The sequence below is a fragment of the Diabrotica undecimpunctata genome, chromosome 6 (assembly GCF_040954645.1).
Source record: "Diabrotica undecimpunctata isolate CICGRU chromosome 6, icDiaUnde3, whole genome shotgun sequence".
Classification (NCBI taxonomy): Eukaryota; Metazoa; Arthropoda; class Insecta; order Coleoptera; family Chrysomelidae; genus Diabrotica; species Diabrotica undecimpunctata.
The window spans coordinates 154,325,148-154,342,036 of NC_092808.1; the positions used below are offsets into that span (position 1 = coordinate 154,325,148).

At 32.0% G+C, this 16,889-nt stretch overlaps 1 protein-coding gene across 1 annotated transcript in view; it reads left to right on the forward strand.

The window, feature by feature from the left end:
- The first annotated feature begins 328 nt into the window (after positions 1-328).
- Positions 329-16,889, forward strand: part of Trhn (tryptophan hydroxylase) — a 35,535-nt gene continuing 18,974 nt past the window's right edge. Inside the window, exons 1-3 of the mRNA XM_072535856.1 lie at positions 329-493; positions 5,556-5,774; positions 10,197-10,311. Of these exons, the coding sequence (XP_072391957.1) occupies positions 398-493; positions 5,556-5,774; positions 10,197-10,311 (430 nt within the window). The 5' untranslated portion in view covers positions 329-397. The remainder of the gene's footprint in view (positions 494-5,555; positions 5,775-10,196; positions 10,312-16,889) is intronic.

A 16,889-nucleotide genomic window follows, 5' to 3' on the forward strand; every position in this document is an offset into this window, starting at 1 on the left:
GAGAGAGTCGCGGAGATGGCACGTAAAGAAGAAGAATTAACTTATTCTTTAACAGTTAAAATTTTACCCTTTTAGTTTAAATAAGGAGCAATTACTTACTTTTATGTTTCATTGACGATGGTTCAATAACGTAATCTTTTTAAATAATTTTACATAAAACTCCTTTTACAAAAAAGTTTTTGGTATACTGCCTACGCCTGGAAAATTTTTATCTGTCGTAATATTTATGTATGTGTTAACTATCTTGTATCCAATAAATTAGAACCGCCCCTGGTGCGGCCGCCTAAGACCATCTATAAATCCAGCGAACGAAGAGTTCCTTGCAAAGTTCCGTGTCGCAACTCCCGAAACCAGGAGTTTCAGGAGCGGGCAAAAAGTGTTTAAAAATTTTCATAAAATGAGTTCGGGAAAACCGCTACTTGGCTTGTGGTTGTACAGAAGTGGAGAAGACTGGAGCTACAAAGAGGATAGTCCCATTACTCTTAAAACACAGGTATCGATATAATTCTTAACGATGGAAATTTCTATTAAAACATATTTTACATGTACCGTAAAATAAGGTGAAATTGTTCACTCTTAAATTATTCATTCAAAAATATGACAGTAAATTGTAAAATTCACTACATATTTTTTACTAATATGATTCAACAAGATCTATATTAAATATTTCTACATAAAAAATTTTTTTTGATTAAGATTTTGATTAAAAAATGCAAACACTTGGATGAACAATTTCATACCCTGAATGGGGCGAAATTGGTTACCCCTTTTTTAAGTGAATGAAAATAGCATAATATGTAATGCAGGCCGATTATGTTCACCCCACGTTACAAATATTTTTCAAAAAATGTAAGCATTGTGACAAATGTTTACTTTGGCGAAATTGATCATTGCAATTTAAATCACAATTTGCTTTTCTACAGATTTATTTTATTCACACAAAAAATAAAAATATGCTAATACGCTCTAAATTAGGTTTCACAAACAAAAGTTATCAATTATATTAAAAAAGCTGAAACAAAGAAGCCATATTCATTAAAAACTAATATTTTCTAAAAATTGTAATCGTATAAAACAGCCCATGAAAAATAAACTTTAATATACTTAAATCGAAGAATGACAAACTTACAAATAGTATTGATTTTTTCTTCTTCTTCCCAATACCTTTACTAACAGAAAAACTCCTTCTTTGATGTCATCTTTTTTTGCCTGTGAATAGTGCTGTTATTCAGTCGAGGCTTTTACTTTCGTTGTCTGTAATTAATTTAAGTATTTCGACATTGATATTGTCTGGACCGGTGGTTTTTGCGTTCTTCTGAGCTTTTGCTGCATAAATAACTTCTTCTTTTGTTATTTTTGGACCTTTTTCATTTATTCGATCATCCGTGGATGGTGGAGAACAAGGTATATCATCGTCAGAAAGTGCTTTGATTACCGTTGTTATTTTTAGTTCGTTATTTAGTTCCTCAAGTTCTTTATTAATCATTCTGCTCCATTGACCATCTATTTTCACAACCCCTTATATTGCTCTTTATATTTGCCTCACCCTTTTGCCAAACATTTTCTAAAATGTTTCTGATGTTTAAGCATCTATATTGCGGATGCATATGTAGCTCTAGGCCTGAACTGTTTTACAGATTCTAATTTTTGGTTGTCCTTTACATATTTGAATTTTATTAATCATCGCAATGCTCCATACTTTATGTTTCTTCTGGCTATTCTTGGCTTTACCTCACGCCAATTTCTCATTGTTTCCTCTGGTTAATCTAGTAATATTTCTTCATCATTTTTCATGTATGGGTTATTTTAAAAGCATCTTATCCCTTTTTTTGGAATTGTTGTTGTGTTTTCTTCATAATTTTCCTCAATTTTCTGTAATATTGTCTGCTACTGATGATACTCAACCACTGATGAAAATCATCTAAGAATATTTGAGCGCAAAATACTAAGGAAGATATTTGGACCAACCCAATGCAGCGATGGTTCGTGGAGAATTAAAATGAACCACGAGCTGGATGTAAAATCATCGAGCTGTAAAAGTAGTCCAAAGATGGAAGCCCCAAGGAAACAGAACAAGAGGAAGGCCTCGTAAAAGATGGATAGACGACGTAGAGAGGGATCTTAAAACCATGAACATCAGGCAGTGGCAAAGGAAAGTATCCGACAAGGCAGAATGGAAGAACATTGTTAAGCAGGCCAAGACTCACAAAGGGTTTTAGCGCCATTAGAAGAAGAAGAAGAATATTGTCTGCTACTGTCACTATTATTTGTTAAATTTTTTATTCCTATTTTTTTAATTGCTTCTGATACTTTTTGACATTCCTCATCATACTATTTCTTTTGTTTTGTGGTTCCTATTAATTTTCAACTTCTTTTATTCTTTTCCACTTTTGTTACGGGTCTAATGTTTCTGGTTCTTCGTTTAGTTTGCTGGTTATTCTTTCTTTGTACTTTTTCTGTGCAATGTGGTCTATTTAATTTATTCTCTTTTTTCAGGAAAAATCCGCGTTACTTTATATAGCTACATAAAGTTTAAAGCATTTTGTCTATTTTATAATCGTTTTACTTATATAATTGGACTTTATAACTGTCCCTTAATAAGAAATAAAATTAGATGTTTTATGTAATCTAAAATTATATTTTGTTTGTTATTATTCTATTTATTTAATCTTCTTGCCTTTTTTATCTCCTCTCTGTATTTTGTTTGTATTTGTAGATCAGAATTATTTATTTATTTGTCATATATTTTGTTGACTAAATAGCCATTTTCATACTTTTTTTACTCTTTTTATTTTGTCTCCCGGTTTATTCTTTCTCTCCATTTCTCTTTCCAATGACGCTACAAACAAAATCCAGCCTTGGTCTATTCCAACCTTGCCAGTCCCGTGCCGAACTTCTTCAGGTTCTCACGTCTAGCAAAATTTGAGCGTCATCTATCAGTTCATTCTCCCACCTTTTCCGTGACCTGCCTTTTGATCTTGCGGTCTGCATTTTGTTATCTAGAGTTATTTTTGGCAATCTTTCGGTCTTCATTCTCACTACATGACTAGCCCATCGAAGCCTTTAATGTTTAACAAATTCTGAGATCGGCGCCTCTTTGAATAGTTGGTAGAGTTCATTGTTGTACCTAGATCTCAATAATTCGTTTTCGTTATTTGGTCCAAATATATTTCTAAGGACTTTTCTTTCGAAGACTTCCAACTTTTGTTTTATGTCTTCGGTCATCACCCACATCTCGCATTAATAACATATCATTGGTCTGATAATAGTTTTGTAGACCCTGATTTTCGATCTCCAGTGTGTGTTTTTGGAGCAGAACACATGGGCTGGTGAAAAGTAAGCTTTGTTTCCCTTTACTATTCTTCTTTGAATTTCTGGTTCTCCTGTTCCATCCGTGCTTAATGCAATTCCCAAATATATGAAACTTTCTACTGTCTCAATATCGTCCTCTAATTCAACTGTACGTTTGTTTTCCCTAGCTCTTGCCTGTGTTAGCATTTTTGACTTTTAAATATTTATTTTTAGTCAGGTCTCTTTTGCCTTTGCCTTTAATTGTGAATGTATTTCTCCTGCTTCTTCTGTTCTGCGAAATATAATGCTAATGTCAACGGCATAGGCGGCAATCTGTATTAATTTATTTGTTAGGAGATTACCTCTTCCTATATTCACCGTGTCCAGAGTGTCGGTGCCAGACCGTCTCCTTGCTTAATCTTTTGACTATTAAAAAGTCCTCAGTGAGCTCATCTTGCACTCTGACAGTTGCTGTTGACGAGTCCATTGTAGCTTTTACTGGTGGGATGTAGTTTTGGGGGTGTTAAAACTATGCAATATTTCATTAAACTTTTGTTTATTAATTGAGTCGTAGGTCTGTTTGAAATCCATGAATACGTTGTGGACGTCAATGACGTATTCCCACGATTTGTTTAGAATCATTTCCACTGTGAATAGCTGATCAGTTGTAGATCTTCTTTGTCAGAAACCGGTTTGATAATGCCTAAAAATACTTTCAGTTAGTTGTTGGAGTCGCCTGTTTGGTATGTAAATAAAACTGTGTACGCTGTGCAGAAGAGAGTTATTTATGCCGCGATAATTTATTAATTATTATTAATTATAATTAATTTCAGTTTATCCCCTTTTTTATAGATTGGGATAATCTCCGTTTTCCAGTCGCTAAGGATCTTGTATTCATTCCAAATCTTGTTCATAAGCATATGCATTTATCCTACTAGGTGTTCACCACCTAATTTATATAGTCCAGAGGGTTTATATAGTCCAGAGTCCTAATTGATATAGTCCAGACGTTGCCAATACCTGGATATGATATACAATTCCCTGAATGTGATGTATGTTTATTTTCTTGCGTCTCTAGAAGAGTTTGGAAATAGTTTTTGCAGACTGATTTTATTTCTTTTGGATTACTGGTTATTTGCTCTTCTTAATTTTTGCATATAGTATTTTTCATATAAAAATGCGTGCACGTCATTCAAGATTTACGACGTCAGAGCCTCACAGCGTTGCCAAAACAATAGAATAGTTAGTAAGTGAGGAATTTTTAAAATGTCAACTATTTGTCAAACTATTATATAACAGTAAATACACTTAGTTTTAAGACTACTGCAACACACTAAAATACATAAGAAAACATTTTAATACAAAATTATATATTCTAAATTTTAAACTTACCTCTATTTAGAGCATTAATAGTAAAAACGTCCCGCCATTACTTCTTGTTCAAAATAGTCTATCTTATATGAAAGCTTATCAGCTTTCTACAGATTATTTAGTTGTTTTGGCATAGCACAATCGCAATACACAACAATAATTAGTTTTTAAAGCTATTAATCTAAATTTAATACGTATTTATAAATACAATTTATTAATATATAATATATTATGATCAAATTGTGTAACAAATCAAAATATAAACAAAATTTTTACTCTAAAAAAGCGGCAACATTTTAAACAATTTTTCCACACGCTAAACTGTCAAAAAATTTGAAGTATTCCCATGTCAGTTGCGTACAATTGTCTAATATATTTAATTAAAATTATTATTTTGTAGAATATTAGACTTAAAAAGTTATTTCATAAAATTTGTATTATTAATAATAACATTGGAAATTTTAAATATAAGTGACGTCACTTTATATAAATTGTGACGTGCACGCATTTTTATATGAAAAATACTATAGCTTTGTTCATAGTTTGTATCCTTCTTTTAAATTGCTTAGATATCTATACGCTTTTTTTATATCGCTGCTTTGAATATTTTCTTCCATTTTTCTTCTTTTCTCTGTTCAGCATACTTTATCAGCCCACCTTCTTGCATCTTCAGAGTTTGCCTTTTTTCTCTGGTTCTTCTTTCCATATCTCGCTTTATTCTTATCTTATTTTGTTTTCTTATCGTTTTATCTCACAAGTTTAGATAATTTTTATTGTAATTATGAATATTTCTTATAAATCACTCATAATATTCATGTTATATTTATCTGTCATAGTTTTTTAAACCGTATTTCTTTTTTATGTTCTCTCTATTCTCTAACAATACATTTCAGACATCTTCCAATGAGGAACATGCGAAACCGGAAGAAAAGGAGAAGGTATCGATAATATTCAGTTTAAAAAATCAAGTGGGCGGTTTAGTGAGAGCTCTCCAGGCTTTTCAAGACATGGGAATTAACGTTCAACGAATAGAATCCAGACCGTCTGAAACAAATGAAAACCAAGCCGATTTCATTGTCGACGTCGAAAGCGAACCAAAAAAGTTAGAACAGGTAATATAAAGAAATTGCTATATTTACTTAGGATATTTAATTATAATATGATTGATGTTGCTCAATTCAAACCAAAATAAATGATTTATTTGGCGAAGTTAGTTGTAAACATTTTGTTTTAAAGAATATAATTATGTTTTTTTTTTAAATCAAAATATTTCTGCTTCTTTGGTTTGTATTCATCTTTAAGAAGTCTGGTAATTGCGTACGAAGACGATAGTACATCATTTATTATTAAACTAAAACATATGGTTTATAATACAGTGGAACTTGGTTATAACGTCATTGAAGGGTCCAGTAAAAAAATGACGCTATATCAGAGTGAGTTATAAAAGAGATAAAAAAAAATGAAATTTTAACGAGGCAAAATTTTATTATAGCAATAACTATTATTACCGCTACATTTAGGATAAAAAAATTAAGAAATAAGACATCATGTATATGAAGCTTACATTTGTTATGAAAAAGTTCTCTAGTGCTAAAAAAGTCAGTTATTTTCTTCTGTACAATCCTTTCCGAAAAATAAACATTTTCTGTAGCGTTCTTAATATTCTGAGCTGCTTCTTTGGTAGTTGTGGATGCCTCCCTGAACTGGTAAAACCTGGATATGGTCTTAGAAGCTCTCATTGCTTCTTACATTGTAGGACAGTCAACGCCGTCTTCTTCTTCTTCATTATCTTTATTAACATCCATTTCCACATTTTGCACTTGTTCCACAATTTTTTTATCACTTAAAACTTGAAACGTTTCTACCTGATTGTTGTGTATAAAACTTAGAGTTAAATGAATTTAGAGATAATAATGAAGAAAAAATGTAATATTTTGACTGTAAATAAATTAGTGAAAAATAGCAAATACAACTGTGAATAAATTACGAAATTAACTAGCCTTACTCATTATTGTTGTCTGTACAAAGAATGTAGACTTACCTTTTGGTATATTGATGTATTCATAGAGGCTCGATAGCATGAGAACCGATAAAACTGGGAGCGTTTCGTTACCTCATCCTCATCAACATCCTGAACATTGGGAGAAACTACAGTCAATTTAGCTTGACGAAAGCAGTTACAAATTGTCACTGACGTAACCGCACTCCACGCATTGTCTAAAAACGGAACTACATCAAGGATGGTAATGTTTACGGGTTCCCAATTGTCCATAGTGTTCTTTCGCAGAGATGCTTAGATATAAATCAGGAAGTATATGCCTGTTTCATTGATTTTGAGAAGGCATTTGACAGAGTGCTGCATAATCAGCTTAAAGAAATTTTATTAAATAAAAACATAGACAGTAGAGCCATTAGAATCATATGTAACCTCTATTGGAACCAAACAGCAAAAGTGAAAGTTGAAAACTAACTAACCGAGGATATCCAGATGCGCCGTGGGGTCCGCCAAGGGTGTATTTTATCACCCTTGTTATTCAATTTATACAGTGAAGCCATCTCAGAATTACCGCTTGCCGAAGTCAGTGAGGGCCCTATAATAAATGGTGAGCCACTTAATAACATAAGATATGCTGACGACACCGTTCTTCTGGCAGGAACACTAGAAGAACTGCAACACCTTGCTGAACAACTAAATATATATTGCAACGATTATGGACTAAAAATAAATTTGAAAAAAACCAAGTTCATGATATTTACAAAAGCACAAAACATCAAAGTTATGCTAGTACTAGATAATACAGAAATTGAACAAATATCTTCGTACAAACACCTTGGAGCATGGATCACAGAAGATACAGATAAAGGAAATAAGATGCCGCATTGAAATTGCACGGTCAACTTTTAATAGAATGAGAAAACTTTTTTGTAATCGCGATATCAATATATCGCTCCGAATAAGAATGCTTCGATGATATATTTTCTCTACCCTTTTGTATAGGGTTGAAGCTTGGACACTTAAAAAATCCAACATTAAAAACCTAGAAGCATTCGAAATGTGGTGTTACCGACGTATTTTGAAAATATCATCGATGGATCGCAAAACAAAAGAACAAGTTCTCGAACAACTAGGAAAACAATGCGAAGTTTTAAATTCCATAAAAATCAGGAAATTGGAATACTTGGGGCACATCATGAGAGGTGAAAAATACGAACTACTAAGGAATATAATGCAGGGTAAAATCAAAGGCAGAAGAAGTGTAGGTAGATGTAAAATCTCGTGGCTACGCAATCTCCGTGAATGTTTGGGATGCAGTTCAATTGAACTATTCAGGCGCGTAACCAACAAAATTATAATTGCCAGAATAATTTCCAATCTCCGATAGGAGCGGAACTTGAAGAAGAAGAAGAAGCATTGTTCATACAAAAAATTATCCTTTTCAAAAGCTGTTGAAAATGGCACTTTAAACTTCTTATGACTCCTTGGTCCATAGGTTGCAAGAGACTCAAGAGTGCAGTTGGCTGGTAAGAAAACTAGGTTGATACAAGTCAAATTAAGCTTGGGATGGGCTGAGCAGTTGTCAACTAGGAAAAGAATTTTTTTTTTTTAAGAGAGTTCCTTGTCCCACTTTACCAATTCTTCTTCAAAAATAATAAAATCATCCACGCTTTTTTGTTGGCTGTGTAGTTTACAGGCAGTGTTTTTATGTTTTTGAAACATCTATGATGTACACTTTTCGCAAAAGCCGCAACTCTTTGTTTTGAAAGCTTTGCACCAGCATATTTCTGATTTTTGAAATATAAACTTTTGTCTGGCGTTAATTTGTAAAAGACGCCAGTTTCATAGCCGTTGAAGATATCTTCATCCTTGTATGGTTGCTTTAGTTGTGGCCATGTGTTTTGTAATCAATCACCTGTTATGTACTCGTCCACATATTTTGCCTCTCCAACAATTTTCGTGAAGGAAATTGAGTGCCGGGCCTTAAACCGATCTAGCCAGCCGTTTGAGCATGTGAAATCTTCACCAAACAGTTTTCCGAACTCTGTAGCTTTCTCGTTTAAAAGTGGCCCGGACACAGGAATATCAAAACTGCGACACTGCTCGGGCCATGTGAGTAGAGCTGAATCTACATCACCACAAATGCACTTCCTAATCTTTTTAACATTTTCTCCCTCCCCATTAAAGTCTTTTAAAATTTTGTCCTTGTTTTTTAGGATTGAGCCGACAGTCGAATTAATAAGTCCAAATTGCCGTGATACATCAGCAATTTTTCGATCAGTTTCAAATGGTCTTATAACACGCTTCTTCTCCTTTGAGTGCCTCTCCTATCGAAGATTGGATATCATTAGGGCGATTCTAATTTAATATAATAACTGGTGTTTTGAATAATTCGTTAGTGGTACAGCCAAACCACTCTCTTAAATTTCTCATCCAGGACATTCTTCTAAGCTCTGGATATTCTGCGTCCTTGGATTTTTCCTTGCAATATATTTTGTAGGAATGTGTACTTTTGTCCCCTCATCAGGTAGCCTAAGTATTCAAGTTTTTTTTTATATTCAGTATAACTTCCGGATCGTTATTTATTCTGCGTATTACCTCTTCATTTGTAATTTTATCCACCCAACTTATTTTTAGTATACGGTGGTAGCACGACATCTCAAAACTTTCAAGATTTTTAACATTCCTCTGTTTAAGAGCCAATATTACGATTACAAAATAATTTTTTCATTTTTATAAAGGTAGACCTGGCAATTTACGAGCGGTGACAATATACAATCCTGTCGTACTCCTCTACGTATTTCTATTTCGTCCGATGTTTGGTCTTCTATTTTTATATTAGCTCGCTGATTCCAGTACAGATATTATTTGTATGTCTTTGGTGTCGATGTTCTTACCCTCCAGGATTTATTTGAGTTTATTGTGGTGTACTTTGTCAAAGGCCTTTTATAACACGCACTTTATCTTTAATAGGCAAAGCCTTCCTTTTAGCAGGTACTACAACTTGCCTTTTTAAAAAGTAAAAAGTTAATTACTAAATTAAAATCTAAAAACAAAACGGTCCGAACACAAATTTTCACGGTAGCGAAAATTTCTTAAACTTACTGTTCTGAAACAGAAAATTTGACTGTTAGGATGGCACTGATAAATGAGAAATCATAGAACTGTTCAAGTCACATAACTGTACACAGGAGGAATAATCGGGCTTTCTCAGATTCTTGGAAGAAACAATGCCGCAAAGCGCATTGCACTTTATTTTTTATAAAATAAAAAAGGCCAACCTACTGTAAAATTTTATGACGCTATAGACGAGGCTTACTTTATTTTTAGCCGATAAAACCAGGTTTTTAATATTTTTATTGAATAGTTTTTGGCCGCATCTAATAAAAATTGACATTACAACCGAGATGACGTAACTACTGAGGCCTAATATCCAAGTTCCACTGTAGACTACAGTCTCATTGTCTGTCAACGTCCATTGCAAACTTTTAAAAATGTAAAACTTTTATTTTAAAACTGACTTGAAACCCAATTTTAGCTAAGTATACTTTTGAAACGGGAAGTGGTGACTATGGTAATAGGAAAATACGGAACTGAAGAGAGCGAAAATGATTTTCCACTTCCAACGCCGCTATCCGCCACAGCCAGTTTCGGTAAGTTGCTTTCACTGTTAAACGTATTCATATGAACTTAAAACAAATCTGAGTGATTAAATTAGATGTACTGGATGTTTTAACGTTTAAAAATTGGACTGTTTAAAGTTTTTTCTTTCAGTAGGAACTTTTTTTTGGCCATTTATAGAGTGCTTAAATATCACCTTAATCAATAAGTTTGCATAAGTCTACATAACTATAAAAAAACAACTTTTCGGTAAATTTTGATTTTATTTATCCAAATAATTTTCCTGCAGTATTTACATTCATTTCACTGAAAGTCATATTTAGAAATGTCACTAGAATATGGTGGTTGTAAAAGAAATTGGAAGTTTAAAGTATCTATATCCTTTTGCCATCCTTGCTATCGAACTGTACATTTTCTTGGTAAAACAGTACTTTACCTATCTTCATTTAAGGCCGTTTTTACAGTTTTTCTTTTAAACAAAACTCGTGCCCTATTTAATATTCCCTATTGATAATTATTCTTTTTACAATAGACCAGGGTCGATCTGTTTTGAGGTGAATGTGAGAGATGGCATTCGGATTTTTGCAACGCGCTTACCTATCAAACGTACTGTATAAAATTGAAATCTAATTATTTATCCGGTCTCAGGAATGTTTTAAAATTATAAACAATATTTTGGCTTATAAACAAATAGAATATCCCGATAACTATTAGCTTAAATTAAAATTAGGAAAAAGAGCTAGAAAAGACTGGGCAAGACGTTTTGTATAAAAGAAAAAAGTTGAATTATGAGCAGGCGTTCCTGAGATACACATGGTCAAAGTTGACCGCCGTTTCAGAGCTTTTTCTCAATAAAAATTTTTATATCTTCAAGATATTTATAACATATATTATAATAATAAAAATCATCGGTATTGTGCGAGAAAAATAAAAAAAAAACATAAGATTCAAGAGAATTGAATTTCAAATATCACAATCGGTATATGTAAATAGAGAGTTTTTGTGCAAGCAAATACGTATGCGTAACGTATCTTTTTGACATATAAGCATGCGCATTAATGGTTGAACTAACGTATCTAGATACGTATGACCTAACGTAACGGCTGGTACGTTACGTTCATACGCATCCCTATCGAGCCGAATGTAACCGAATGCACAAGGGGATCTTACCCGATTACCAAAATTTCAACATTTTCATAAGCACACGTACGTGTTTTTTCACATTTGTGGTTTAGTATATTTGTTTTGATTTTTATAAATAATGGAAAGCAGTAGAAAACGACTTCACTTTAGCAATGAAGATGATTTGTTCTTGTTGAAGGAAGTTGTAGGCAAGAACCCTTACGACCATCCAGAAAGGTGGAATTTAATCGAAAAGCGAAAAATATTTTTACACTTTATATCAGACATGGTATCAAAATTAAATCGGTCGTATAGTCGTGCAAGATGTGGAGAAGAAGGGCATCTTCTATGTCTTCGTCTTCTTCATCATCAATAAAGGCACCTACATTTAATATCGCGCGCATCTCAAAAATTAAAAATTGTTCAAAAAAATATTTCTTATTTATTTTGAATATCAAAAATATTGTTAAATGACAAGGACAAGACTGGCACTGACAATTTATTAGTTAATCACTAATTTAACTCTCAATTTAACGTTCATCTTCTTCGATACGTTAGTTCTTTACGTATAGGGAGATACGTTACGTTAGGTAGTTACAAAAACTCCCTAATAACTTTTTTTATTCTGACGTAAATCGAATAGAGCCATCTAAAAACGCATTACCAAATGCCGGAGAGGCTTTAGTTTGGTTATATATAAATTAATTTATACTCCAGTCGTCAGAGACGAAAATGCCAATGAACCTCTAAAAATCATACGAACAAGCTGAATTTTTTTTAAGAATATTAATTTTGGGACCCCAAAATTACGCAAAAAAGCTTCCTCTAAAACCAGCCCTCCCTTGTCGGGGAAAAAACGGAAAAAATCGATTTACTAAGAATCTGTGCGACGAAGAAAAAAATATTTCAAATAAATAATGTAGCTGAGACAATTTTGAACAAAAATGTTCATGAGTACTTTTTGTGTAAAATAAACCGTTCTCTCAAAAATATCGCTCAGAGCGACGCGGCTACGCGCGCGAAATCAATTTTTAATAAAATTTGTAACAATTCGACGGTAAAAATTCGATATCTTATGATCAGGCAGTCCTATCCACAAAAACTAAAGGGTGTTTCAAAGGTGACGAGTGCAGCTTTCTTATGCAATTTTTGTATTTTGCCAAAATTATGATAAGTTTCTATAAAATTGTCAAATAAACAAACTTTGCGCGATTTTTGCCATTTTTTACGATTTTCATGAGATCGTTAAACTGTTCCACTTCTTCATTAAACGGTCACTATGAAATTTTCATTCCTAAAGCCCAGTCTTCAAAACCTGTGGCATGAAATTTCGGTTTTGATTTTTGGCAACAAATGTGAAGCATTTGAAATATACCTAAAATATGCCGAATTTAAACTTTCACATTACAAACCATTGCACGTCACGGAAAATAAGTACTACTGAACATTTTTGTTTAAAATTCTCTCAGCTACATATTTTATTGAAGTTATCCTTCTGTACGCGCGTTCGACGTTGGAAATTTGTACGGGAGTGAATTGGCAAAACCATTACATATATAAGATATAGGTAAGAGAGAGACAGAAGATATATTTTCTCTCTCTTTCTCGAGAATAAAAATGTTCCTTTTGTAAATATATTTAATATTTATTAATATTATTATTATTTTATATTAATTCAAATAAATATTCTTCCTGGAACTTCTATTATTCGTAATAACCTTTCCGAATATATTTTTTAAATTATTATGTTCTGATTTTTGTCACTTTAGTTTTAAAAATCAAAGAATGGAGAAATCATAATATATCTTTTAATATTGTTTCGCTAATTTTATACATTATTTAATTTTTCAAACTATTTTATTTATCATTCAATAGTACATATAGTAGTCATGTACACTTCCCGTCATATAAAATTGGTACACTTTTTTTTCCCAATGTAAACCTGGGTTCAGACTGGATACAGTGGTTCGTGAATTAATTCACTGTTGCCATCACAGATAACGGAATTGCACTAAATCTAATTAAAAAAAAATAAAGTTATTATTAGATAGGTATTATTTTTATCATTAACAACAAAAAACCGTATTTAATAAATTTAATAACCAGAGATAGGGTTCAGCTAATATCCAAAATATTTGAAGAATCTTTAAACCTAGATTATTGGCACAGGGAACATTGGAATGCATCTACTGTACCTAATTTTTTACTTCAATTAGCTACCGAACACGAACTGTATTTTGTATCAATAAGTTTAGTCACAGGCCAACTACCAAGATTAATTTATTATTTATTATATGAACGATAACATTAACAAAAATAACATTATACTTTATCCTATGTAGATTATAAAGTGACAGTTACAATCTAATACATCGCTGTAATGTTTTATTATAATAATTTAAAGTTATGTCTAGATTGATTTTATCTATCACTATATTTGAATTGCAATATTTTCATAAATCATAATAAAACACAAATCAAGGTATGAGTACTTAATTGAGATAATGAAAAATTACAAAATTAATATGAGAATTTTTTAGGATGCATGCTTAAACAAATTTAATGTGACTGACTGATCGAGAATGCTCGATGTTTTAGTTTTTAGAATACTCAAAACTGGCGGTCTGTCACACAGCCCTGCTTTTAGCTGATTTCATATAATATTTTCGTTGAACTGGCAACAGTGCCCTAGAAATTAGAATGACACATGTGACAAGATCAACTTACACAACTTGAAAAACATGATTTTCGGTAATAAGAGTTGTACCAGTTTTTTATGACGCGAACGGTACGTAGAGATGAAAGCGACAAATATAATGATTGTTATTTTAAATTGCTTTTAAGTATATGTTTATATGCATAACATAAATTTCAAAAAAGGTCGATTTTATTTTATTTTTATTTTATTAAAAGAAAAAGTTATTCTTTCACCGAGAATTAATTTATTAATAAAATTTTAACAATTTAGTGGGGATTTTGAAACGGTGCCACAAAGAATAAAAAAGTCCAGGGACATAATGATTTATACAAGTGCTTTCAAATAATATATTAATTTCTCCATGATCCCATTTAAAAGTATCTTACAAAATGACGCCAAGACGCTATTAATAAAACTGAGGCTTAGTTCAGTTACCTAAAAATTTAGTAATTCAAGTTTTAATGTTCAGAAAAGAGTTGTTTGGGTGGGACTTATTTCGTTTTTGAAGTTATACTTCTATACGCGCGTGCGACGTTAGAAATTTGTATGAGAGTGAATCCACAAAATTATTACATATGTAAGATATAGGTAAGAGAGAGACAAGATATATTTTCTTTCTCTTTCTCTCTCGAGAATAAAAATGTTCTTTTTATAAATATATTTAATATTTATTATTATTATTATTATTATTTTATTAATATTATTATCATGGGAAATTAAATATAATGTGTAAGTAAGTTATGCATATTGTCATTTTTAAATACTTATGAATGTTGCATTTTAATTTGTATTGTATTATTATATTGAATTATGTTGCAGTGTATTGTATTGTATTTTTATATTATTAACAAAATAAACAATGAATTTTACTGCAGAGTATGTGTAAATGTTTTTTTTTGCAATCAACTCCTTTCATACATATATAAAAATAAAAATATACATTTTCATCAAAATATTGATTCAATTCTTCATTTACTATACTCCTATTACAGGTCAAATGTTGTTTATATACAGCAAACGATGCACCATATACCTATATACCTAATTCTGTTTCTCTTTTTGCTTTCTCTTACCTATAGCATTACATGTAATGATTGTGCAGATTGGCTCCCATAAAAATTTGCAACGGCGAACGCGTGTATAGAAGTATAACTTCTACTGGCAGTCCCATTGGACTGCCACATCCGTTTTTTTGAAATATTTTTTTCTTCGATGCACAGATTGTTGGTAAATCGATTTTTTAGGTTTTCTCCCATACGACGGGGGGTGGTTTTAGGGGGAAGCCGCGGGGTAGTAATAGTAAACTTTTTGCATAATTTTTGAGGTCCCAAAATTAACATTCAAAGAAAAATTCAGTTTTTTCGTATGGTTTTTAGACGCTCAGTGGCATTTTCGTCTCCGAAGAAGCCAAACGTGTCCTTTATCTTACAGTGTGAAATTTAAGATCGTCCTTTTTTCGCCATTTTTTCCGTTCTTCTGAATTCCTTTCTTTTATTTCCTTTCCATTTTTTCTCTCTTTTCGATCCAGAACTTACGAATTGATAATTTAAATTAGCAAATAATCGCATACAAGACATAAAGACATATTAATTATAGCAACCAAGAAATGCTTTAACAGTAACTGTTATGCTATAGCTAAATGCTTATTTAATGTTTTAATAATATTTTATTACTATAATTACTTTGACACGTCATAAAGCTTTTGATATTAAACTCGCTTGAAATATGAAACGTTTGAGTGCGACTTAATTTACGGTCATAAACTTGATTTTTGTGGAAAATGTTTATTCTCGTACTACTATAAAACGTTTATTATTCCCATAACGGCGGTTTATTGAAGTAATATACGGGAGAATAATTTTAAAAACCACATTTTAGAACGATTTTGCAGAAATTTATAAATAGAAATTTTAATTGAAACTGTTTCGATTTTATACGTAATAGACCAGGGTGGATGGGTTTTGAGGTGAATGTGAGAGGTGGCATTCAGGGTTTTGCAGAAATATTTAGGTGATAACTTCAGTAATCATAATTACTTATCCCCTCAAATAGGTCGGGAACATTTATAAAAAAATTAAAATATTTACAAATTATTTGAACTTTGAAACAATTCATTTTAGAGCAAAGTCAATAGAGGTACTGTGGCAATCTATGCCACAGTATCTCTCACCACATCTGAATAACATTGATTTTTCAGCCAAAACTCCAATACTAATATCACCTAAACCTCCCTGGAATAAATTAAAAGCAGATTTTAATTTTTCGTTAACTAATTATGATGAGCATCAGACAACTTCGCAATTTCTAAGGCAAACCTTTAAATAATTAATTACTAACAACATATTTGACGAAATTGTATACACAGATGGTTCTAAGAGTCCTATAGCTGCGGGATGTGCTGTAACTTCAAACACAGATTTAATCATATCTTATAATCTCCCGTTCTTTTGCTGCATACATACTTCTGGATTAGTCTCTATTCTCCAAGCTACAAACTTACTATCACCAGAATATAAAATAGTAGCAATATGTACAGACTGTTTAGCGTCTATCTAATCTCTCAAAAGTTCACAGCACATCCTTTGATTCAAGCTATTCAAAACTCTTTTGATAGTTTAATCTCACTGGGAGTATCCATAACCACAATCTGGATTCCTTCTCATGTAGGAATCTCTGGTAACGAACTAGCCTACCTCTTTGCAAAATAAGCTGCATCTTCTTATATGGAGACTGAACACATACAATTACAGATTTAGAGTCGTATTGTAAAAATATCATCCAAATGTCTTG